At 41.5% G+C, this 26,253-nt stretch overlaps 1 protein-coding gene across 1 annotated transcript; it reads left to right on the top strand.

Annotated features, from left to right (window-relative positions):
• Positions 1 to 278: 278 nt before the first annotated feature.
• Positions 279 to 22,320, top strand: tmprss9 (transmembrane serine protease 9). The gene is made up of 16 exons (XM_039766770.1): positions 279 to 338; positions 6,382 to 6,592; positions 6,738 to 6,865; positions 7,210 to 7,277; positions 7,375 to 7,553; positions 7,649 to 7,690; positions 7,781 to 7,894; positions 8,010 to 8,175; positions 12,819 to 13,093; positions 13,185 to 13,327; positions 13,451 to 13,748; positions 16,714 to 16,821; positions 16,910 to 17,078; positions 17,785 to 18,050; positions 18,148 to 18,287; positions 21,690 to 22,320. Exons 2-16 carry the CDS (start codon positions 6,451 to 6,453, stop codon positions 21,843 to 21,845), a joined length of 2,394 nt encoding a protein of 797 aa, XP_039622704.1. The 5' UTR covers positions 279 to 338; positions 6,382 to 6,450; the 3' UTR covers positions 21,846 to 22,320.
• The last annotated feature ends 3,933 nt before the right edge of the window (positions 22,321 to 26,253 follow it).

Genomic DNA, 26,253 nt, shown 5'->3' with positions numbered 1-26,253 from the left:
AAATAAATGCATTCACGCCGTTTGAACCCTTCGGCATTTAAGTAGATTACCACGTAGCCAGTCGTGTCACTTACCTGTATAGCGCCTTGTAATTGCTCCCTGTGACGGTAAATGACCATAAGTCGCACGTACGCTCTCGCACAGCAGAGCCGCAGGCGTATCCGATTTCCCGCAAATCTCTTAAAACCTGTAATTACACTTGCGACTGGGGGTCATGGGCGGGGTTCGTGGTGGCTTTAAAGTGACCAGCGATCACCTGTCCGGTATACTACACACATCTTTGCCAAAGAAGCAGATCCCGAATCTACGTCTGGCGTGAGCTGTTCGCCATCGGACTGGTGAGTACTCGAAGGCTGCGAGGGCAAGCGACACGTGTGGGACAGGTGGAGGACGAGGGGATCAAGGATGAGGAGGGAGGTTGGTGGGTGCAGGTGCGGAGGAAGAACGTTAAAAGAAGGATCGAATGATAACCAAAGACTATGCGTAGCGGGCGTCTGCAAAGGCAGAAGCCGGGACAGTGACGGTGAAATGGGTGAGAGTCCGCGTAGTTTTGTGATTCAGCGAAGGAACCCGCGGCAGCATCAGGCGCGACGACGAAGAGAGGATCGTCCGTTAGTTGACCTGTGACTGGCCCATTGGCTTGTGAAGTCACACGGACACTTCAGTGCCCCGCGACCCCCGCTTCTGAATATAAAGAGCGCCATTGTCCCAGCGCAGCTCACCCCCTCCCCGCACGGGTCTCACTGGAGCGGCGCTATACTGAGCCGAGCAGCCGCCCTTTCTTAGATCTCTACTCCCTAATAGAATAGCCATGCCTGCCCGTTACAGGCACAAATTCGACCCCGTCCTGGAGTCCTGGAAATCTTCAGGCACCTCCACAATGTAAAAAAAAAATTGCTGTCACTTTGCGGGTATTTTTCACAGTAAATACTAATAAATTACTTTTACTTAGTTTGCTGTATTTTATTGCGAAACATAATGCATGATAGAAAATAACTTTTAAGAGTTCAGCATGTCGACGAACTACTGCTGCATCTGTGTGTGTGAAATGACTACCGGGAGGTCTGACATGCAGCTGTAAATAAACGAGTTTGGAATGAAATCGTCCGCACACCCGACATCGCAAAGTCAGACTTTCTTTCTCCTCCAGACATCTTCTTCTTCCTGTTCACTTCTGTGTGGGGTCGATGTGCCTGATCAGCCTTCTCCACACAGCTCAGTCCTGCACCTCCTCGCCAGTCAAGCCCTTTTCCTTCAGATCTTCTTTTACTTTCTCCAAGCATCTTGGCTTTAGCTTCCAATTTTCTCTTCACCTGTCCTTCCATTCCCATCACTCTTTGACCCACATATTCCTTGTCTCTCCTCATGTACTTTCTTAGATTTATGTCCCACTTTTGTTGTACCTCTGATTGCCTCATTTCTTATTCTGTTCTTTTCTGTAACTCCACATGTCCATCTCAACATTCCCATTTCTCTAACTTTGTCTCCTGTGCTCCCTTTACTACGTATGTCTCAGCTCCCTCTATCACTGCTGGTCTTGCTATTGTCTTAAAACGCTGTACCTTTAACGTTCACCTTAACTCTTCACTCACACAATACTCCTGACATCTTCTTCCTATTGTTCCATCCACCCTGTACTCTGTGAGTTATCTCTGCACCTAATTCTCCATCTTGGGCTTCCACTGATCCTACTCTCTTAAAAATCCTGGTTGTTCAATAGTACATTATGGTTCTTTACTGAGTTGTGTGGGTCATCATAGAGCCATTGCTTGACAAAGCATCATTTATTTTGGGACGGGTTCTTTGCACATGAAGTTGGTTCTCTGTGCTTTGAAAAACTGAAATCTTTAATGTTTGGTAGGCTGCCAAGCAGGGCACTAACAGAATAAGAAAACCTGGATTTAGCCCAAATTACTGTACATGTGTAACGAGACCTTTTAAAATCAGGACCCAATGATATTTCACAAATCGTTTACCATCTAGTCCTGGTTATTTACTGTATGAAGCCAGCTGCAGATCTAAATTAATAAAGGTTCTTTCTGGGACCTTTCTGGCTTTCTGGATCTTTTCGGAAACAAAAATGGTTCCCCTATGGCATCGCTTGGAAGAACCACAATGGCACCATTATGTTAAAGAGTGTAGATGTTTAAACATATCCACTTTTGTCAGTCCTGATCATCCTCGTTACACCTCATATTTTGTCTTCTTCCTATTAATCTTCAACCCTCTCTTTCCAAAGCCCTTTTCCATTCTTCCAAAGACTTCTTCTTCCTCCTGTCTAGTGCTACACAACACAATGGCATCAGCCAGCATAAGCACACACCAGGAGGATTGGCCTTTTATCCCACAAGTCAACACAAAATCAAAAAGGTAAGGACTTCAACATGGTCCCTGGTGTAGACCTCCAAGAACAGGGATTCTGTCTGTTACCCCAACACTGCTTTTAACCCAAGTCATCACTCCCTCAAACACATCCTGAACAATCGACACACACTGCTCAGGTCCTCCTTTCTACCTCCAGAACTCTTGACATGGCATTCAGTCACAAGCCTTCCACAAATCAGTAACACTGTATGCAGACCCCATCTATTTTTGTCAATGGAGGGACTTCATCTGCTATTCTGCTCCTTGGCATAAAAACAAACTGCTCCTCACCTATGGTGGTCTCTTCCTTAAGCTTTCTCTTGAAGACAATGTGGCTTATTTGTTGTTCCCAGTCAATTTGTTTTGACTGTTTTCCCAAAGTACAGCTTATTTAAGTTGATATCAGTCAATAGCCTTTCACGTCTGTTCGATTATATCGGAGTAATGTGCACCTCTGCGTGGACTGGCTTACCACATGCAGTGTTAGGTCATGTTTTAGGGCTTTTCCGGTGTATTTTTTATAGGCTTGAGGATTCAGTATTGGCATAAAGTTGAGTGATTTGTTTATGGAAACACCCGCCTTGAGGCGAAGGTGCAAATGGTGCCTGATGACCCTCTCAGCTTTGATCAGTGGGAAGAAAAGTTCAAGAAATTTAGCACATTTATGCAGGGTGTGAGTACTTCATGGAAAGTGATTTATGGCTGCCTGCTTTTCAATGAACTAGCAACCCGCTGAGCACCACAAGCGCAGGCTTCTCCTCACGACGTGCATAAACATCACGTCTGAAAGGGGGCGCCACTTAAAACATAAGTTTACATTTTATTTTAGCTTTATGTTCACAGTTGAGATATGTTGATATGTGTGTATGCAAAGGGAGTTTTAATATTAATAACAATAAGATTTACATTTTTACTACATTGATTTTTTTTGGGAATAAAAACCATTAATCAGTGGCAGACATTTTTGCAGAGTGAGTGATTCATTTTACAGTGAACTACAGTTGTGTGCTGTACAGGTGATTACAGCAAATTACAGTTGCTTTCATGTACCATTACTCAGTGGCAGAAACTTACTGCAAAATACAGAGTAACATTTTTAGTGTGCACCCTCCATTCCCATTTCAGCGGAGTCTTCTCACCTTCCGGTTCTGCCACTAGCATCCATCATGATGTCACCCCTGACAGCTGTTAATGTCCAACTGTGGCTTGTGGTGTGTTCCTTTTGAGGACACAACAAGCTGGACCTGCTGGATTTAAATGCACATCTGGACAGGTCAGACCATCTTAATACAACCTGTAAGCCTGTAATGATGGCAGCAGCTCTCCAGTATCCAAGCCAGGAGTACATTTTTTTTCTTCTCTCACCAACAAGCTTTTGTATTGCTTTAATTTCCCTTTGGGGACGAATAACGTTTATCTATCTATCTATCTATCTATCTATCTATCTATCTATCTATCTATCTATCTATCTATCTATCTATCTATCATATAGTGCCTTTATCTATCTATCTATCTATCTATCTATCTATCTATCTATCTATCTATCTATCTATCTATCTATCAATCTATCTATCTGTCTATCATATAGTGCCTTTATCTATCTATCTATCTATCTATCTATCTATCTATCTATCTATCATTATATAGTGCCTTTCCTATCTATCTATCTATCTATCTATCTATCTATCTATCTATCTATCTATCTATCTATCTATCTATCATTATATAGTGCCGTTCCTATCTATCTATCTATCTATCTATCTATCTATCTATCTATCTATCTATCTATCTATCATTATATAGTGCCGTTCTCTATCTATCTATCTATCTATCTATCTATCTATCTATCTATCTATCTATCTATCATTATATAGTGCCGTATATCTATCTATCTATCTATCTATCTATCTATCTATCTATCTATCTATCTATCTATCTATCTATCTATCATATAGTGCCTTTATCTATCTATCTATCTATCTATCTATCTATCTATCTATCTATCTATCTATCTATCTATCTATCTATCATTATCATATAGTGCCTTTATCTATCTATCTATCTATCTATCTATCTATCTATCTATCTATCTATCTATCTATCTATCTATCATTATATAGTGCCTTTCCTATCTATCTATCTATCTATCATATCTATCCTAACTATCTATCTATCTATCTATCTATCTATCATTATATAGTGCCTTTCCTATCTATCTATCTATCTATCTATCTATCTATCTATCTATCTATCTATCTATCTATCTATCATTATATAGTGCCGTTCCTATCTATCTATCTATCTATCTATCTATCTATCTATCTATCTATCTATCTATCTATCTATCATTATATAGTGCCGTTCCTATCTATCTATCTATCTATCTATCTATCTATCTATCTATCTATCTATCTATCTATCTATCTATCATATAGTGCCTTTATCTATCTATCTATCTATCTATCTATCTATCTATCTATCTATCTATCTATCTATCTATCTATCTATCTATCTATCTATCATATAGTGCCTTTATCTATCTAACTATCTATCTATCTATCTATCTATCTATCTATCTATCTATCTATCTATCTATCATTATATAGTGCCGTTCCTATCTATCTATCTATCTATCTATCTATCTATCTATCTATCTATCTATCTATCTATCTATCTATCTATCTATCTATCTATCTATCTATCTATCTATCATTATATAGTGCCGTTCCTATCTATCTATCTATCTATCTATCTATCTATCTATCTATCTATCTATCTATCTATCTATCTATCTATCTATCTATCTATTATAAAGTGCCTCTCATATCTGTCTGTCTAAAAGGACTCTCACTGTATGTAGTACCACAGGCTAAGCTCAGGTTTTCTTTATCCGTTGTATCCTGCTAGGTAGCCAACTAGACATTGAAGATTTCTGTTTTGTCCACCTATTGAGAAACATTTCAGAGCCCAAAGAATCAACTTAAAGAAGCCTTCCCATAATAAAAAGACTTTTTGTCAAGCAATGGTTTTGTGAGGAACCGCATAACTCAGTAATGTGCCATTACAGCTGCATTCTTTTTGAGAGTGAAATCTAACCTACATGTCTTTGGGAATAAGAAAGGAAACCTGTGGTAACCAGGGGACAAAAATCACAGACCCAGGAAGAACATGCAAAGCATACACAGGAAACATTTGGACCCTGGATTAGAACGTAGACCACTAACGAGAAGCTTGGGTTTGCTGCTGGACAAGGTGTTTGTGAGGCCATCAGGGGCGCATACCCCATGGTCCGTGTGTGTAGATCCCGATGCCACAGTGCAGAGATGAGGACCCTGTGCTGGAGTAGCACATATAAAGTTGAAGTCACTGATGTTTGCTAACAGAGCAATCAGAGCTTCAGCATCTTCACATTTTGGGACCCTTATTAGGTCCTTTGCTCCTTCACAACCACTCAAATCTGCTAATGAATGGCACCTGAGAATTCCACCTCTACGTGGCTCTTTTCATGTGTAGCCCCTTGCCGGTGGAATGAGTTGCCTCCCTCAGTGTGTTTAAGGGGCTCCTGAACAGCTTAGCTAGTCTTCTGCTTAAGCTGGTTTAATGGCTGTTTACCCGTGATGTCTAAAGAACGTTTCACTTGTTTTAGTGAATGTCTGTAAACCTGTCTTCCTTCAAACAGACCCCTAACTGATGTTTATTGAATATGTTGCCCTCATTTGTAAGTCGCTTTGGATAAAAGTCTGCTAAATTAATTAATGTAAAGATAAACATAAAATTCCAGCCCAGCTCATCTGCTGTCTCCAGAGTGGCTTTATTCTCAGTTTGGTCATGCAGTTCCAATTTTGATCCTGTGGTGACAATGCCAAACATCGTAGCCACTGGTGTTCAGTATGTCTCTGCCATGTTACCTGCCAGCACAGGTAATAACATCCAGAGGGAATTGAAAGACCATATCTAGTTAAGACCTGGTCATATAGTTCTTGACGTAAAGGTGTCTCTCTCTTTTTCCCACTTCAGCTTTTCCTTAGCATTGTCTTTAAGAAGCCACTTAACGGCCATTGCTTGACAAAGTAGTTGATCCAAGGTATGGATCCGAAAAGCTCAGAGAAGGTGCCAGTCATTGAAACACCCCAATATGGCTGCAGAGGAGCAAATCTCCACGCAATTCTAGTGGCTTCCGGCATCTTCCTGCTCACTGCAGCCCTGATCCTATCTGCTGTCCTGATTGGTAAGTAGCACAATAATGGTGGTCTTGTCCCCTCTCTGTTTCCTGGGAGCATTAGTACAATGTCTAAGTCCGTTGGGGGGCATCATGTCTAATATGGCAGTCCAATTGCTGCCATACCTGTCTCATGCACACCTCTGTCTTGCAGCTGTCTTCGTCCGGAAGGACATATCGTTTGTGGAGACGGTGGTGCTGAATGGCATGAAGTATAATGAGGACTTGCTGGATGAGATGTCCGCCTACTCCATTGTGCTGTCCACTACCCTTCAAAGAAAGGTGATTGTCACCCCAATAACATGGTGTGAGGGGATGGGCTTTATTTTGACTGCTTCATGGAGGTGAGCATCCCAAGTTGGCCAGTTCTCTTCTGCCAGGCCCTCACCTGGGGGTTCTTTTAAATGGCAAATAGGCTCAGGCTGGGTGAGATGGGTAAGTGGGTCCTGTTTGTCTTGCATTTACTTTACATCATGGATGGGCACTGGAGGATAAACGCTTGGCATTGTTGGAGGATAAGCGCTTGGCATTGTTGTTGAATGGTCCAAATATGATATGCTGCCAATTTCCCTTTGTTTTGAACGGAATGCTTTAAGTGAATTTCTGTGTCCTTCCATCCATATCAGGTTGAAAACCTCTTCCTGGCCTCCTCCTTGAAGAGTGACTACATAGACTGTAACGTCTTGCAGTTCGGGTGAGTTTCTTTTCAAATTGCTTGCTTTTTGGTACTGCGGCTTGGTGCACATCAGCATTGGGTAACCTCCTCATTTTTGTCCTCATGGCATCTTTAGGAACAGCAGCGACGGAAGTGTCACCTCCCAGTTACGTCTGTCTTTCTCCGTGATGTTGCTGCAGCAGCTCTCTGAGTCTCAGGTGCTGGAGGTCTTAAGGGTGGGCCTGGGCTCCTCTATGCAGGGACAACATCTGACTATATCAGGCTTTGGGAACATCACGTCAGTCACCCTACAGAGTGAGTCACTTGTTAAACTGGACAGGGTGGGCTCCACTGCTACCCCCAACTAGTTCTATTCACCTTCATGTGCTTCCCCCCTTTATTTTCCTCAGGTGCAAATGGGAGATCTTACTATCAGATTGGAAACATCTCTGGTAAGTTAGGGCCTTACCACCCAGTTTGCCATGTCAATGACCCTGCAGGCTGGTAGTTTCTGACTCCCTTCATTCTCTTTCTTCCTCCAGCCTACTGCCCTGCAAATATATTCTCCTGCCAGAACAACGAATGCTTGACCAAGATAAACCCTCAGTGTGACAATGTTTTGGACTGCGATGATGGCTCTGATGAAGCCCAATGTGGTATGCCCTGTCCTTCAAGACTGGACAAATTATCTGAATGTCTTAATGTTTTGTGTATGTGTGAAATATGGGCCTTCTCATGGTCTAACCAACCTGTTGCTGTCCTCCTTATCAGATTGTGGCATTTCACTTGCCATTGCCAATCGCATCGTTGGGGGTATGGATGCCTACCTAGGTCAGTTCCCCTGGCAGGTGAGCCTGAAGCTACAAGGAATTCATGACTGCGGGGCATCCATCATTAATGAGACCTGGCTCGTGTCTGCGGCACACTGCTTTGACTCGTAAGTAACATCACACTGTTCTCTCCATGATGACATCCCCTCAGCATCCTCTCTATAACTGTCTTATTACAGGCACATTCCCTCCATAAAATGGAGTATTATGCCATCCTCCTTAGGACACACCCAATGTCATTTCACTCGATGACCAATTTCACTTCCCTCACATCTGCACCTTAAGTCTCAGCCTGACATCACCTCCTTCTTTTGACATGTCCCATAATCCCAATGAGTCCGCGCTCAAATTAGAGACCATGCATAAACCACGTTGATAACCACAACATGAAGTCCTACAGCCGTTCTCATCCAAATTAAAAAGGATAAATATTGAATGGTAGATAAAACTGCACAAGTCAGATCAAACCTGACACCATCATGTAGCAGCCTGTTCTGCACAAATTCAGGAGCACTCAGCACACCATGGCATAAGAACATAAGAATATAAGAAGATGACAAACAGGAGGAGACCATTCAATCCATTAGGTTTGTTTGTTTAGCTAATAGCTAAGCTGTCCCAATATCTCATCCAGATACTTCTTAAAGGCTGTCAAGGTTTCTGCTCCATTTACATGACTTTGTAGTTTCTTCTGCATTTCCCCAACTCAGGCCTTTGAACCTGTGAATAAGTGTGCCTGGCTTAAATGCCTGTCTCCTTACCTTCCGGTGGTGCCCTCAAGTGTGTGATTTGCTAATCTATTCAAAGATTTATGCTGGATCAGCTTTATTGATGGCTTTAAGAATTTTGGCAGCCTCGATTAGATCTCCACGCAGTCTTTTCTGCTCAAGATTAAAGAGTTTTAATTCTCTGAGCCTGTCACGGTAGGACATGACTTTTAAGTCCTCAGTCTCCTCTGCAAAGCTTCAAACGCTGATTTGTCTTTATTGTATAGTGGTGACCAGCGCTCCTCTATACCTTGAATAAAATGCAAGTGGGGCATCATTGATAAAGGAGAATATTGTGGCATTAGTGTCCTGAGGACTACTCAAAAACGTCCAAAAATTCATTTATTATGAGAAGTAATGTTTAGAATAAACAATTACAAAATGAAGGGAATGGTCTTCCAAATATCTACAACCCTCCAAATACTTCAGACCTGCTTCTTGTTCCCCAGGCCCTGACCTCCACACAGTCCTAACCCTAACCTTCTCCCCTTACTGACCTCCTGCCCTTTTATTTAGAGTGCGTTCTCATGACATCACCCAGCCACCAACACATTCCACCTGATTTTCTATTTCTCATCACTCCTACCTCCTGGCTATGGTACAATTGTGTTGTTGCTTTTTACTGGGTTTTTTTGTATATTTAGTGAATTTCCCATTCTTCCTTGTTTTTTCTTTGTTCCTGTTTTCTGTATTACTTGTAGTTTTGCCCCAATCTCTTTCCTCACCTTACCTAAAGTGCTCCAAAGTGATGAACAAAACAATATTCACAAATAGGATCCACTACAAACCATGGTCTTTCATGTCAAAAAATGAAAAATCCCAAAATAGATTGTGTTTTGCTTCCAGTGAAAGTTGTGTCATTCTTGTCTGGAAGCATGTTCATGCATTAAATCCAATCATTAATTAAGATCACTAGTGAAAATTAAAAAAAGAAAAATCCCCAAAGTGTGCATAACCTCAATTAGGATAAGATGGCTGCTGGGCAATAGCAGGGGTGAGGGTTTTGGCAACAGCAACCTTATGTGCCCCGGATGTTCCTGTGTGTGTCAGGAACCATATTTCTACTGCCTCTCAGTCTTGTAGATTTACTCTACACATCCACAAGATCAGACGATACCTGATATAGTATGCAGCGCAACACCTGGTCCAGGCTTTGATTTCATGACATCCGGACTGGTGGCACTCATACCAGAGCCACTGTAGATGGTTCAAAATGGTCTGGTGTTCAACCAGCTGAGGTGGACACATGTCACTCCATTTCCCAGATCACTTCTGGCTCCCTGTAGTGACACGGATTAAGTTCAAATCCTTGATGCTTGCCTACAGAGTAGTCAATGGGTCATCACCTAAAGCAGTGGTTCCAAAAACTTTTTTGATTCTTGGCACTGTGACGATGCGGGTTCAGCTCCATGCTCCCATCCAGCTTCTGGGAAACTCAAATCCAATAAAAACAAGTGAACTGTGGAGGTTAAAAACACAATTGAAAAAATCCTTTAAAACAACGAGGTTAAAAAACAATGGCTCTCAGCCTCCAGCTTCCTCTTCTTCCTCCTCCTGTAACCTCCGCTCACTTTTTTGATCTCTCCTCATCCGTAATGCGCTTCTATTAAATATTATGGGGACATGGATCAGGTGTGGCAAATAGCAGCTCCCGGCAACAATTACAGATGCGGACGACTCTTTACCTGTGCACTTAAGCGAGGACCGCCCGCATCACGAATCACCCGGGGACCGCTCCAGCCACACTACCACACTCCCTCTATCTATCTAATTTATCTATTTAAAAAGTGACGTTTTTGACTTGAGCTGTGGACCCGCTACACCACAAGCACCCTTGCTGAATCTGGTTTTCCCAAGGCGCATCATCAAATCCTAATTTGCAAAATTGCCAATGTTCTTTTTTTAATTAAAGTGTTAAGCAAAAATATATAAAACACGTATTTAAGATCACCTTGTAAGATGCTAGCAATGCATTGCTTGGTATTGATGCCTGCTTATAAAAACTATCTTTTTGTTGATTTAACTTTTTTAACTTTCTGGTAAAGTAGTCACGAGATTTATTAACCATGCTGGGATGATTGGCCTATAAATGGCATTTCAACTTACTTGATAGCATGCACTCTGGTGCCAAAACTTTCATACACAGTACACACTGCGGCCTCACTTCACCATTGACTTCTATCGATGTAAAACCAAAGTCCAAATAACTTTCATCATATTTTCGATATTTGCGCTTCTTCACACTCTGGTTGACGCTGCCACTGGTTGACGTTGTGCCCTCTTTATTTTCACTCTCACAATGCTTATTACTGTTTAGCAAAAAACAATCCATTTTTACAAATACATACAAAAAGAAATACTTCAAAAACTTCACTTGACTTAATCACAACAATATACAGTTGATAAAAAACTAATTCAACACTAAGATCGTTCGAAACCGACAGCTATTTATATACAAACACAAAGTACCAAGAAAGTTCGACAAACTAGTAAAACAATCGAAAAACGTAAGTATTGTAGAGCACCATCTAGTAACCATTTGTAGAGGCTTCTGCAAACAGTTATTACTAAGTGAGTTACTGGTTTGCACCAGGTCCGCCAGATGTCACGTCCTATCACATTGAAAATGGAAATAAAATTATGAAAATTTTGGGAACCACTTGTGACACTTGTAAGTGACACTTGTGAGGTCGTATGCTCCTTCTCAACCATTTAGGTCCACTGGTGATGCCTCCTCTGCATTAAATCAAATCTCAGGCCTGACTCTTTCTAAGTGTAGCTTCTAGTGGATGGAACGTGCGTCTTTCCTCCTTCTCAGATTCGCCTATCTTCATGTGTTTTAAAAGTGTTTGAAGACTCCCATGTTTGGTGAATTTCTGTCTAAGCAGTTACATAAGTTCTTGTAACAAGCGAGTAACTCACTTGTGTTTTGTTCTGAAGATTTCACTTGGGATGACCAATCCTGTCACCTTGTCCTGTCATAGTTGTTCCTAAACAGTCCCTGACTGAAGTTTACTCGGTTACTTTGACCTCTTTTGTAAGTCACCTTGGACTTACTGCTGCATAAATTAACATAACCGTAAATAAGTAACGATGGAGTGTTTTAGCCCCTCTTTGTATGGAAAATATTCATAATGTCACAATTTTAAAAAACTTATTGAGCTCTTCCGTGGTGATGTGAACGAGAAGCACAAATAGGATTGATTTTACTGGTACAGTACGCAGCTGCAGAAAAGAACACAGGTAAACAGTTTGAGCAGAGCATTAGACAGCAGTATTCCTTGTTTTTACCAATCAATAAAAACTTTAAAACACCAAAAAAACTCTTTAGTGAATTTCATGGCTCCATCCATCCATCCATTTTCCAACCCGCTGAATCCGAACATTATTGTGAAATTGTCTGCAAGACAAACACTAGTATCAATTTTCCGAACTTATATACAAGTCAGAATTTCCCTGCTTTACTGATCACAAATGCCCGGGATGCTCCTTCTTTGTGCCTCAGTTCTGTTTTTGTTCAGTCCCCATTTTTGGATTTCCCCTGTGGTTCACATTTGTGTCATTTCGTTTTGATTCTCCTTTTAATTTTAGGTCTTGTTTTGGCTTTTGTTATTTGGATTACACATTGGGTTTTGTTCGTGGAGGCAAACCATTTTGATGTCTCGTACTTTAGGTTTTTTTTTAATAGTTTTGTTAATTAAATGAACAATTATAAGAACTTTGTTTTGTCATTTGGGCCAGGTGGGTTAACAGATTTCCCTCTCTCATTTTACGAGTATAATACACTTGGCGTCTTTTGGCCAGCTCGTGTCACAAAGAATGTTTCTGAAATTAGAGGCTTTGCTTTGTGGGCTCACTGAAGCCTTGAGGTCTAGTTAAAGGTGGGGTGCCTGTTGTTCAGTTTATTGAGCCAAGTAAATCATAACAGGCCTGATATGTCTTGTGATAATCATCTATCAACTCCATTGCACTTTCTTTGTCAGGATCAATGACCCCAAGCAGTGGAAAGCTTTGGTGGGGGCAACACTGATAACAGGAACACAGTCAACCGCCAAGGTGCTCAACATCAAATCCATCATAATCCATCCCAGCTACAATTCCTTCACAGCAGACTATGACGTGTCCTTGTTGGAACTTGAGTCTCCTTTGACTTTTAACTCCTACATTCAGCCAATTTGCCTGCCCGTGCCGTCCTACAACTTCCCTCCTGGGACACAGTGTACAGTCACCGGCTGGGGACAGCTTTCTGAGTTTAACAGTGAGTTGATGCCTGTCCAGCTGCCAAAGACTTCAGTCAGTCCACTGTTGTTCACCTGCCTTAAATTCCTCTATGTCCTTCTTGAAAACAGGTACCCAGACCATGATGCTGCAGAAGGCCACAGTCAAGATCATTGACAGCACAATGTGCAACTCTTCCCGTGTGTACCCTGGAGCTATCACAAGCCAGATGATGTGTGCTGGTTTCTTGGCAGGCAAGATTGATGCATGCCAGGTGGGTTCTGCTCGAAAGTGTGTGTGTGTGTTTGTGTGTGAGTCAGCAGGCCAATCTGTGGTCAGATGTCTTTGTGAATATGGTGGCTCTTCTAAATGAAAGATCATTTCTTGTGCTTTACAGGGAGATTCTGGAGGTCCTCTGGTCTATGAAAGCTCAGGCCGTTACTTTTTAGCTGGAATTGTCAGCTGGGGGATTGGATGTGCTGAAGTCAACAGACCTGGGGTCTATACTCGAGTGACAAGTATCCAAAGTTGGATCATGAGCTATATCAACCAACCAGTGGTGAACCCAGCTAAACCCTTAATGAAGAGCATGTTGATTAGTCGAGCTGCAGCCCTGACCAACACCTCATTTTCAAACATGATTTCACCTGAGGACATGGCCACCCCTACTGTAAATGCCATGACAGACAGCACAGGTATGTCTTTAAAGTTCTGACAGGATAGCTGCCATCCAAGTCTGGAAACTAACAAGGATTTTCCATGAAGTGTAGGGCCAGTTTATCGAAAACAGAGGGAAGAGTGTGCCATGCTGGGCAAGAAGCCCAAAGTATATGATTGGATGAAGTTAGTGTTATGGTTGTTATTCTACCACTTGAGATCAGGTCAATCTTCGACTGCTGATTTTTTCCTTTCTGAGGATATCATCCAGTGATTTTTGGCCTGGAACAGATAATTTTTTTTCCAATTCTTTTACTAAGGCAGATGCTTTGATATGAACACATGCAGGTGTAAATGGGACCTGTGACCAACCATTAGCACAAGAAGCAGGAAACAAAGGTATTAAATCAGGAGATGATGGTACAAGTACTGGCTTAAGCGAAAGACTCCAGAGCAAGTATACCTGAAGGGAATATCAGAATCCATAGATCCATCCATTATCCAATCTGCTATATCCTAACACAGGGCACAAGGCAGGAAACAAACCCCAGGCAGGGCGCCAGCCCACCTCATGGCACACACACGGGACAATTTAGGATGACCAATACACCTAACCTGCCTGTCTTTGGACGGTGGGAGGAAACCAGAGCACCCAGAGAAAACCCACATGAGAACATGCAAACTCCACGCAGGGAGGACCTGGGAAGCGAACCCGGGTCTCCTTACTGCGGGCCAGCAGCGCTACCACTGTGCCACCGTGCTGCCCGGAATATCAGAATGTTAAAAAACCACAACAAAAGCTGTGGTCTAGTATCAAGAGCGACAGGTCTTAACTTAAACAAAAGATTCCTTTTCCGACCTAGAACAATAAGCGAGTTGTCACCACAAGAGTTTGTATTTTTTCTGAAAACCTGGATGCCTTGCACTGTACACAACCATCTTATGTAGTAAAGTTGCATTATGTCATAGGTCACATAGCTGTGGATCACATGCCTAACAATGGCCACAGCGATTGGAAAAATAGTGGCAGCACCCATACAAAAATCCACAAAATTCTGAAAGATAAAACAAAATATCAACATAAAATTAAAATGTGGTAATTTTATGCATAGACAGAGAAATTAAATGTATAAATTTGTAAAATATTTACAACACAAACTGCTGGCTCCTTTATCATTTGCACCTCCATTGTTAATTGAGAGTGTGTTAAGAAAACAAAAAGTAATTGAAACAGTAAACATAACCTTCAAAGACTGAAATAAGAAATTAAAGAGTCGGAAATTTCAAGTAGCAAGTTAACTAAAGTCAATCAGTCAGTCAGTCATTCTCCAACCTGCTATATCCTTAAACAGGGTCACGGGGGTCTGCTGGAGCCATTTCCAGCCAGCACAGGGCGCCAGCCCACCACTTGTTAACTAAAGTGAAGCATTGAAATGTCCCTTGATCAATCACTGGCTTCTAATTACAAAAGTGGGTTGGAAGCCATGTTACCTCTATGCTCCGCAGCACTTTAAAACTTCTTCACACACTTTGGAAGTGCCACGCAGCTGTTATTGTGCCCTTCCTCCTTTCGCAATGCATCTGTTTCTCCTGAAAATCCCCTCATGCTCTTCATTTGAGTTTTGGTGATTTGCACCCCTCATGTAGTGGTGCTTCATATCGCTGAAAATTCAAAGTGGGATTGAAGAAGTTAGTCATAAGCAGAAAGTACCAGCTCATATGTTACTCACATCTGCTCATAAGTGCATAAAATCAGAGGGGACATTGTTTGGAACGAGTGTTGGATTGATACTAACATTTTGAATTTGTTACCTATACCAAGTTTTCACACCTCATCTGTGGTACCAAAATGATAATGAAGCAAATAGTGGATAACTCCCAACACCCCCACCACCACCAGCTCAGAGCTGGTTTGCCCTGCCAGCCCACAAACACACACGACTGGGGTTCGTCCAAGGCTCATAATTGCTTATTTGAATTTCTGGACGTTTATACATCTTATAATGTTTGGTGGATTCTCCTTGGGGTCTTGAGCATGCTAATATACAAATATTGCTTGAAAGAACTGAGCAGGGGTTGGAGGGTCGGTGGGAGAAGCAGAGCATGTGGTGCTGGTAACTGAGTGTAGCATACTTCTGGCATAGCACCACTTTTAAAAACTGCATAGTTCAATACTTTTTTAGTATCAGTATACCACACAACACTGCTGGAAACAAAAACCAGCAGTTACTACAGCCATCGAGGAGCAATCACAACTGGTGAGCAACATCACTTGAGTGGCACTGAAGCTCTTTAGGTCAAACTCTTAATAAGAGTAGAACCAAAAGATGGGGGTCTTGGGATTGACTGTTTTCTTTTGTTTTTTTTAAACAAAAAAGGAATCCATGACCTGTTTTTTGAGGAAGTATGTGTCTAGTTAGATGTTTAATCCCAAAGGATTCAAATAAAATGTCAGTTTTTCTCTAGAATGTGCCAATTATAAGTTTAAATATTTTGTGTCTTGCCATGACACCATTGTTGCTTTTTTTCAGGCACTGCCATTTGCGTTGGTTATATTTCCACATACCCAGATTTGCTTGGGTGGGCTCCACTTGTTACATCATCTCAGTATAATAGTTGACCTGTCTATTTACACATTATCTTAAACTTAGAATAAAATTGTGTACCACCCAAACCACTTTAAGCGTGTTGTTCTTGGAGTATCTGACTACTGCTTCTGGCTAAATTTTGATTAGTATGTTGGGCTTAATGAATGATTCAGAAATCAAACTCTGCATGGGATTTTACTAAACCTCATTCTCCCGGTCCTCTTACAAAACTATACTGTTTCACCTGAGTCAATATAGAGAGAGGGCGCCTGAGGTCTGATTGTTAAAGATCCCCTAGTGCCTTCCACCACACACATGTCATCAGTCCCCAGGTCATATGAGCTAGTATGGTAGCCTTCATGTCCCAAATGCTCATTTTTCACAGAAGCTTTCAATGCTTTTTTTCTCATAATAGATTGTTTTGGAAAATACCAGTGTTCAGTGGGGACTTGCATCGACAAAATCAATCCTGAATGTGACGGAGTGACCGACTGCACCAATCAAGTGGATGAGAACAATTGCAGTACGTAAAGTGCCGGGTGAGGGAAAGAAGCATCATCTCACCAGGAGCACAATCGAGCTCACAGGTTGTTTTTTGGCTTACCTTGCAGATTGTGGACAAAGGCCAGCGATGAACCTGCAAAGGATTGTGGGTGGCTCCAGTGCAGTCCTCGGAGAGTGGCCCTGGCAGGCCAGCCTGCAGATCCTCAAGAGGCACATCTGTGGTGCAGTCCTCATCAGTCAGAGGTGGCTTCTCACGGCGGCCCACTGCATCCTTCCGTACGTTGTGTTTCAACTACTCTTAAAGTGGGATTGTCAGGGAGGAAGACTAAGCAGTGTGGTAGACGGTTGGACTTTAGATAGATAGATAGATAGATAGATAGATAGATAGATAGATAGATAGATAGATAGATAGATAGATAGATAGATAGATAGATAGATACTTTATTAATCCCAAAGGGAAATTCACATAATCCAGCAGCAGTATACTGATACAACGATTCCACATAAAAGAAAGTGGTAGAAGTGATCAGTGAACCTTCAAAAGTCAACTTAATGCTATTTTGAAGTAATGAAGTGGATAAGGCTGGCAAGTTTTGTCGGGCTGAATGGCCTGCTCATCAATTTGTCTAATGTACTTGCTATGTTAATTGAATTTGTTTGTAGAACAACAGTAGGCTCTAAAGAGAAGCCATGAAACTCAGCAGTCAGCTCCCACCTGACAAACCAGAGATCCCCCTCTAAAGTGGTAGAGGAAAAAGCAACAAATAAATGAAAAAGCTTCCAGACTGGCCTAGCATTCTTACATTAGAATTACATTAATGAGTTCTTGCCAATTCTGAGCAGATCTTTAAGAGAATTAGATTTTTTTTCAATTTGAGATAATACAGAACATGACTTTCCCACTGGGATTAATCCAGCTGAGTCTGGTGTTGGATGCCTGCTATTTCTATTAATATTAATTTACCAAATAAATGCTTTACAGGAGCCGAAATCCAACCAGGTGGGCAGTGGTCATGGGGTCCCTGAATGCCACAGGCAAAGATGGTGTGCGGCTGCCTTTGCGCAGGATTGTTGTGCACCCTGAGTTCAACCGTACCAGCATGGACTTTGACATAGCACTCCTTGAACTGGTAACAATGGCACCACTCACCAATGTGATTCAGCCTATCTGCCTGCCTTCATCAACACATGTCTTCACCAAGCAGAGCGAGTGTGTTATCACAGGATGGGGTGCCATGGATGAGGGAGGTAAGTGGAATGGCAAGAAAGGAAGTAGATATAGTGGGCTTAAGACATTTCACAATCCAGGAATGGCTCAGTGTTCTATCCTAATCCCCCCAATCAGGCAAACTCCAGACGCAAGAGCTGCAGCAAGCATCCGTAGATCTCATCAGCCAATCGGAGTGCCAGGAGGCCTACGGAGGGAACATTGAGAGCAACATGATGTGTGCTGGCTTTATGGAAGGGGGCACAGACACATGCATGGTAAGAAACTTTGGATTAAAAAAAAAAAAGGCAGCATAGCCCTAGGCAAGAAGGCAGATTGTACCACTCTGCCAAAAAACACCATGGGTCTTTATGGATTTGAGGGTGCTGAATCCAACTCTGGGCGGCATGGTGGCGCAGTGGTAGCACTGCTGCTTCACAGTAAGAAGACCCGGGTTCGCTTCCAGGGTCCTCCCTGCGTGGAGTTTGCAAGTTCTCCCTGTGTCTGTGTGGGTTTACTCCGGGTACTCCGGTTTCCTCCCACAGTCCAAAGACTTGCAGGTTAGGTGCATTGGCGGTCCTAAATTGTCCCGTGTGTGTCTTGCGATGGACTGGTGCCCTGCCCGGGGATTTGTTCCTGCCTTGTGCCCTTTGCTGGCTGGGATTGGCTCCAGTGGACCCCCGTGACCCTGTAATTAGGATATAGCGGGTTGGAGAATGACTGACTGAATCCAAATCTCTGTCACAATCTGCCTTTGAGAGATAATGGTTTATAATAAAAAAATAAAACTATTTTAAAGGAAAAAAGTAATATTTTTTAAAATTAATTATTTAATTGTTTTGAGTATAATTATCCCATAAATTTGTTTTTTTCCCTCTTATAATCAATCCACTGAAGGTTTTTTATGGTGGAATGACCCAAAAGATGTCTGCTAACACAGACTCTCTCCACTTTCCACTATAACGTCTCTCTCGTGTGAGCAATGGCCTAGTGGAACTTCCCCACATCTTCATCACAGACCTGAGAAAACATCCCAATGAGATTGTAGGAAAGCAAATTTTACACATGTTGTACCCAAGTGCTAGGCAGGAAGAGAAAAGCTCCTCAACACATCTCTTGTAGTTTATTCCCAAGGAAAATATGGCACATGGCTTTTGGTGTTCACAAGAATTTATTATGAATGCTTTGAAATCCCTTCAGTTTTTTTTTTTTGGCACCACCTGGACATCTCATATGGAATCTCATTCTAGCCATGCAAGAGGTCATGTTTTTTGAGGTCCCCGCCACCCCTATTTTTGGTAATCTAGGTCGGGGGTCCTCAATCACAGTCCTGGAGGGCCACAGTGGCTGCAGGTTTTTGTTCTAACCCAGTTACTTAATTAGAAAGCAATTCTCGCCAATAATTTAATTTCATGGCCTGTTAGTGCTTTAACTCTGCTATGTCAGCTAACTGTCATATCGTAGATTTTCTTCCCCTTTCTAAGGATATCATCCAAATGATTTGAAGGCTAAAATGGAGGAGTAGTTCTCAGTCCTTCACTTTCCTTCCAAGTATTTAATTAAACCCAATAGTGCATGATAAATACACACGGGTGTAAATGGTAACAAGCTAAATGGAGAAATGCTGGTCTCTTTTGTTATTTGCATGTTATTGCTAATTAGGAGCAATTAAAAACAAGAATACAGCTGTTTAAGACTAAAATAAGCAATAAGGGTTCAAAATCTTAATGAACGAGACAACTAAAGTGAAGCAGAAGTGTCACCTGAGCAATAAGTGCGTCTTATTAAGCATTTGGGTTGGAGTAAAAACCTGCAGCCACTGCTCTAGATCCAAAAACACTTTAGGCCATTTTTAGACCATATTTTGTACATGAAATTACACCCTTAGGGTAAAGAGCAAACCAATACGTGTCTTCAGACAAAGCGATCGGTATGCCTTGAAGTTGTGTGTGCCACATCAACCAACCCCAGGGGTTCATCCCTTAATGGTATACAAGGGGTCAAAATTGCTCCTTTTCACAAAACTTCCAAAGAATGAGGATCGGTAATACAGGCATGCGGAGTGTTGTTTTATGGTATTTTGAGATTGCTGATCACAAATATGATATTTTTGATATTTAACTCTTTACTGGTGGTCCTAGCCCCCTAAGAGCCACTCCCAGAAGATTAAAAGTGACAAATTTCAAACATAAACATGTGGAGTATCACTTTAGACCATTTCAAGGTCAGTGACTAATATGAATGTAATGTTATATTTGATCCTTTACTAGGGAGTATCATTTACTGTGGACCTCTGTCAGAGGATGAAAAATGACAACTGTCTACAGTATTATAACTGAGAATATTTCAACATTAAACATTTACATTGAATGTACACATTTTAATATTTCAAATATTTGATGCAGCGATTCTTGGGGTGGCATGGTAATGCAGTTTTAACAAAGTGAGGAGCCCAGGGTTCGTATTCTTGCTCATCCCCGTGTCTGAATGAGTGAGAAACAATCCCTGGACGAGGCCTCAGCTCATCGCAAGGTGAATACAAGCACACACATACACTAGCGTCATTTTAGCGGCACCAAATCCCCAAATCTGCGTATCTTAGGAAGGAAACCGGGGCACAATTAAAGCTGCACTGTATTTGTTCATGAAAAAGAGCCAACTAAATGTATTAAATATGTATCACTTCACATCAAATGTGATTTGATCTCAAAAAGGCATTTCTGGTTGACAAGAGAACTGACTAAAGTTAATGTCACAGTATATGATTTTTCCAGAGATTTCCAGCTGTAACCTTCATTTATATAATCTCAGAGAGTCGGAGTCAACTCCAGGTAGAATGAAAAAAAACTAAATAAGGGCCAAAATGGGGGCTGAACTTGCCTTAGACGTTAACCCATCGTACAGCACCGGCTCCATCATGCAGCACGCTATTGGCTGTCACAAAAAGTGTGAGACCTGCTGTGCTAGAAGACTGGCGTGCATTCGCTCAATTTGACACGCCCAACGATGTCCAGTTGTGTATACTGTCATGGTCAAGTGACGAGATCTGCAACTGCGATGGGCAAATCTGACATTGCCAACGGATTAGACACTGTGTAATGTGACAATGGTTTAAGGGCAAATGTCCGCATTATGGGCACAAAAAGTATTTGGGTAGTTTAGTTTTCTTGTAATTGTTCAACTCGGCTCCAGCTTTGTAGGGTGCTCATGTGGAAATTCCAACTTGGAGACTTGTATTTCCCGTCAGTCCAATAGCATGTGAATGCAGCAAGACACTACGATGTAGTGTGAGATCTGCTAAACAAAAAGGGAAAAAGATAAGGGACAATTATGTAAATAGAAGAACACAGACAGTGGGGATCAAAGCCCGAGGAGAATGTGATCCAGACCACTTTCACCCAAGGAGATCATTAGAGGCATTTTAACTCCTGTGGAAGGGCTGATAAGGAGAAGCTGAACAACCTGAGACAAACTTGACCTTAAGGAGGAGTATCATTACCTTACTTGATCTGCATTTCTTTTCTTCATATCAATTAGAATGCGTTTAGCAGACGGCATCAATTTGTTGGGGTGGGACTAACAGGCCAGGAGAGATGGTGTAAACAGATATGACCTGACACTGGTCCAGAGAGGGGGAGCAAGAGATATTCTTGGCTGAAAATCTGTTCTTCTCTTTACAGGGTGATTCAGGAGGACCACTCGCCTGCATGGAGCCTTCCGGCCGATGGTTCGTCGCAGGGACCACCAGCTGGGGGAAAGGATGTGGTAGAAAAAACTACCCAGGGGTTTACACTCGCATCACCTCAGTCTACGACTGGATTAAGTCATACATTTAAAATTTTAAAATAGTGAATGGACAGTCCACCTTATCCTGAGGGGGCCCTGTGAGCCCAAATGACCAATGCTTTGACAATCCTGACCAGGAGATGGCAGAGTAAGCAAGAAAGCAGATGAACTTCATCTCCTGAAAACTGGAGCACAGACTCTTTAATTTATTTATTCTCTTATTTAAGAATTAAGATGACCAGATGTCATTGTTGGTAGCAGATGTGCCTTTGGCTACAAGAACTGAAATCAAACTTAAAGGACAAGTGGGGCACACTATGAAAGCAATGAGGCCAATACATTAGGCCTTTAAAAAATAATTCATTAGTGTCACCAATGGAAGACAAAGTCAAGGTCAAAGTTTCATGTTAAACCTGGAACAGCACCTCCTCCAGTGCCCGTCTAGTACTTATTTAATGACATTATGTTCTGATGCCATTGTGTGCATTTGTTGTTTTATGTTGTATAATAAAACCCTCACTTCTTGCCCATTGTGTTTTACTGTGTAATGAACACCCAGGGATCCATGCATAGAACAAACAGACTGAGCAACCAGCCCTAGTGTCAACACCATGGTCCCGCTGAGCCTCCGGTGATTAGGAAGTAATCCATAAGGCTTGTTTTGATCCATAATCCCTGCTTAGAAAAACATTTTAACAAAAGACAGTAATGAAGTAAAGAAAATACGGAGAACACCTTAGTATCATCAGTCTGGGCAGAGAGGCAGGTGGAGTCACGCAGGAGATGTTCAGTGTACTGTTACAAAGATATAAAGATTAAAACCATCTGAAGAACATTTTCTACTTCAGTAAGACTATTTTTGATTGTTCGTATCCACAGACCACAAGAGTGCTGGTTCAATTGATTTCTCTGAGCCAAATCACATAAACTATTGCTATTCCAAAGGTTGAAATGTGTGCATACTGTACTTGCTGTTTACCTGTAATGCATATACTACAGGGACTGGGCTCATTGTAAAAATGTAACATACCATTCTTAAACACATGCCATGTCAGCACTGACTGAAAAGCAGGCACCACGAGTCTCATTTATAAAACTTTGTGTGGATACAAGCATTAAAAACATGCAGACAGCAAAAAAAAAAAGGAAATTGTGTACGGCAAATGATATCTGGCTTCTAAAACTTGCCATAAACACATTTGCATGATATTTACAATTTATAAATCACAATCATCTTATATATGTTCGTATGTGAACGTGCCTCAAACTCCCACTGGTTTCCACCCTGAAACAACCATATATTGACTGTATTTATCTATCTATCTAATCAACTTTGTACAGTACATATAAAATGAGCAGATTTACCTGCAAGGTGAAACAATGGCAACAAAAAGAGGCGAAAAGCAGTTTGAGACAGAAGTTCTCATTTTTAAAGTAGAGGCATGCAAAGAGCCTTTACTTGATGGCCTAAGTGCAGGTATCACCAAAAAGCACAAATGTACTGAATGCCATGAGCTCAACCAGCCACACCATATCTTAAATTGAAAAAAAAAAAGGCCATTCTCAGGCGAAGAAGTGGATCGCTCCAAATGGCAGAATGTGAGTGCAACGGGAGTAGGAAAAGCGCATGTACGCTCTCTGACTTCGATCTGCGAATAGCATCTGTTATTGAAGACGTCTTCCTTTGTGGTATATTAAATCTGAACTTATCATGACTTACAAACCAGAGTCCACATTAAGATCTCAAGATGCCGGTCTGCTTATGATTCCAAGGATTAATAAAATAACAGTGGGAGGTCGAGCTTTTAGTTACAGGGCCCCAAACTGTGGAATGTTCTGCCTGCTGCTATAAAAGATGCCCCTTTGGTCTCAGCTTTCAAATCCCGTCTGAAGACTCACTACTTCAGTTTAGCATATCCTGACTAGAGCTGCTGATTAACTGTACAGACTGCATCTCTGTTGTTAGTCATTAGCACTAAAACATAAGAAACATGATTGTTCTAATTTGTTACTAACCCTCACCTATTCTGTTTCTCTTCTCTGTACTCAAATGTGGCACTTCGTACCACGGCCCACCTGCCAAGTTGTTTTGCCTGTCTAAGGTAAAGTCATCCCTGATGGAGGATCGCAGGAATGTTGGGTAGAGGGGTCCTTTCATCGGATTGGCTGGCCCAGCACTGTCTCAGCTCTGGAATGGCCAATTGGGGGACGCAGCTTGATGGCTGAGGTCTCCAGGACTCTAAACAAGTCCAAATCATATTATGTGATATCATCTACTGTTAAATTCTGCTCTGTACTTGTAATAATTGTATTTTTATACTGTATTGAGGATTACTTGCGTTCTGTTCCGTGTATTGTACTGTATTGTATTGACCCCCTTCTTTTTGACACCCACTGCACACCCAACCTACCAGGACAAGGGTCTCGCTTTGAACTGCCTTTCCCAAGGTGTCTTCCATTTTTTCCTTGTCTTCTTAGAGAGTCTTAGGAGTGGGCCTGTTAAAGCCCACTGCTACACTTTTTGTGTGATTTTGGGCTATATAAAAAATAAATTGTATTGTACTGTATTATGCCAGAGCAGTCCTGGCATTTGTCAGTCTCATCTTGGCATCACAGATGACTTGTATGTTAATGTAACTGCTCAACTTCACTCTCACTAGATGCCCTTATTGCAATATGAATGCTGTCAATTGCCTCAATTATGTTATGAAAACTGGAAACTTCGGCAAATTGCCTTTCTATATTTGCCTGCACAACACCATAATACAGAAACTGAATGCAGTGCCTTGTCAGTTAGTTAATGGCTTCCAGCTCAGAGGGTAAGATGGAGCTGAAGTTTAAGTGAGATATTTCCGACCTGTTGGCCAGTTTCCTTTTGTATATGCCTGTTGCCAGAAAACCAACCAGTGTTTAAATCTGCTTATGAACAGAAGTAGGTCAATTGAAGGTAGTCTTTCTTTCTAATGCCAGGCCTGAGCACAAAGTTCCAAAAAAAATGGAATAAACCGGCTCATAAACCAGTCATCATCATCATCCTTGGCAAAAAAAATCTCCCCGGTCCCTAAATGCTCGTTCATTTTATATGTGCCCAATGGCAGTGCCTTCAAATTGCACCAAACAAATCATGCTGTGTGAAACCATTAGGCAATGATTAGGGTGCAAGGCGTAAGATTTGGAGGATTCTGTGAATCACACCTGTGCTTTTACTTATTGAAATTATTGCCAAGAAGTGAATACAGTCATATCTAATCCTGAGAAGTGACAACAGGTAACCGATATAAACTCAAGAAAAACCCCAGTAGGTTCATCAGTGCAAATTTGCAGCATTAATCCTCTTAAAACACGACAACTATAATAGAGTTCGTACACCATATTCACCACTTTTAAGGTTTAATATGTTTGTCACATCGACTACTTGACCAAGGGCATAGCCATTTCCCACTTTCTCCAAAATTCTGTATGGGCATAGCTCGGAATTACTGTTAAGTATATGCAAGTTCTGCTGTCATGTTTTCTTTTATAAGTTCCGACTTTTGTGAGGAAAATGCACGTTTTGTACCATTTTTGTGTGTACATAAGTTTTATAATGATGAGCCCTGACCCAAGTCCCACTCCATTAGATGCCACAAGCACACTCAAACTGGGCCAATTTAGGGATGGGGAAGAAAAACAAAACACACTGCAAATGGGAGAAGACATCAACTCCACATGGTCACCTCAGCCCAGGATTCAAACCAACAACAGAGGATCAATTTAAATGCACAAGAATGCAGGGTCGGTTACCCAGCAAACGGGAAATATGAAACAGTTGTACTGTACCTGTAAAGTGACTTGTGATGTTTCTCATTATTGAAATATGCTCTGTAAAATAAAGCAAGTTCATACTTTTAGGAAAGACATAATTTCACTTAGCCTGGGGGTCTACAATATCAGTCCTGGAGAGCTGCAGATTTTTGTTTCAACTTATTCATGAAAAGTCAGTTTGAATGTTGAAGCACCTATTGCTCATACAACAATTTTTACACGTCATTTTAGTTGTCTCACTTGTTAAAAACCCCTCTTTCATTAGGGATTTTAGCCGTAAACACCAGTAAGATGCACATGACAACAGACCAAGAATATATCTAACTTGATACCATTTGCAGCTAGGTGTGTTCATCGTGAACTACCTGGTTAAATAAAATACCTGGAAGGAAACTGAAGAGAAAAAAGTGAAGGACTGAGAATCACTAATTTGCTTCAGGCTACAAATCATTTGGATGAGATCTTTGGAAAGGAAAAACCTGTATGATATATGAATGACCAGATATGGCAGAATGTAAGCCATCAAATTAAAAAAGATCTGTGATTGGCAAGGACTGATTTGCAATTCCAGAAATTGTGTTGTTTGGATCAAACACCTGCAGTCACTGCGGCCCTCCAGACCCCTTGCCTTAGACACAGAAAAACACGTTCAAC

This window comes from Polypterus senegalus, chromosome 10 (assembly GCF_016835505.1).
Source record: "Polypterus senegalus isolate Bchr_013 chromosome 10, ASM1683550v1, whole genome shotgun sequence".
Classification (NCBI taxonomy): domain Eukaryota; kingdom Metazoa; phylum Chordata; class Cladistia; order Polypteriformes; family Polypteridae; genus Polypterus; species Polypterus senegalus.
Note: the sequence above shows the minus strand (reverse complement) of the source record. Positions and strands in the feature narration are given on the sequence as shown.

Bases quoted from the DNA above. Each gene is read 5' to 3' on its own strand.
- tmprss9 (XM_039766770.1), top strand. From the start codon at position 6,451: ATGGATCCGAAAAGCTCAGAGAAGGTGCCAGTCATTGAAACACCCCAA. The intron at 7,691-7,780 runs GTAAGTTAGGGC...TTCTTCCTCCAG, and splicing joins TCAGATTGGAAACATCTCTG to CCTACTGCCCTGCAAATATA. The intron at 18,051-18,147 runs GTAAGTGGAATG...CCCCCCAATCAG, and splicing joins GGGTGCCATGGATGAGGGAG to GCAAACTCCAGACGCAAGAG.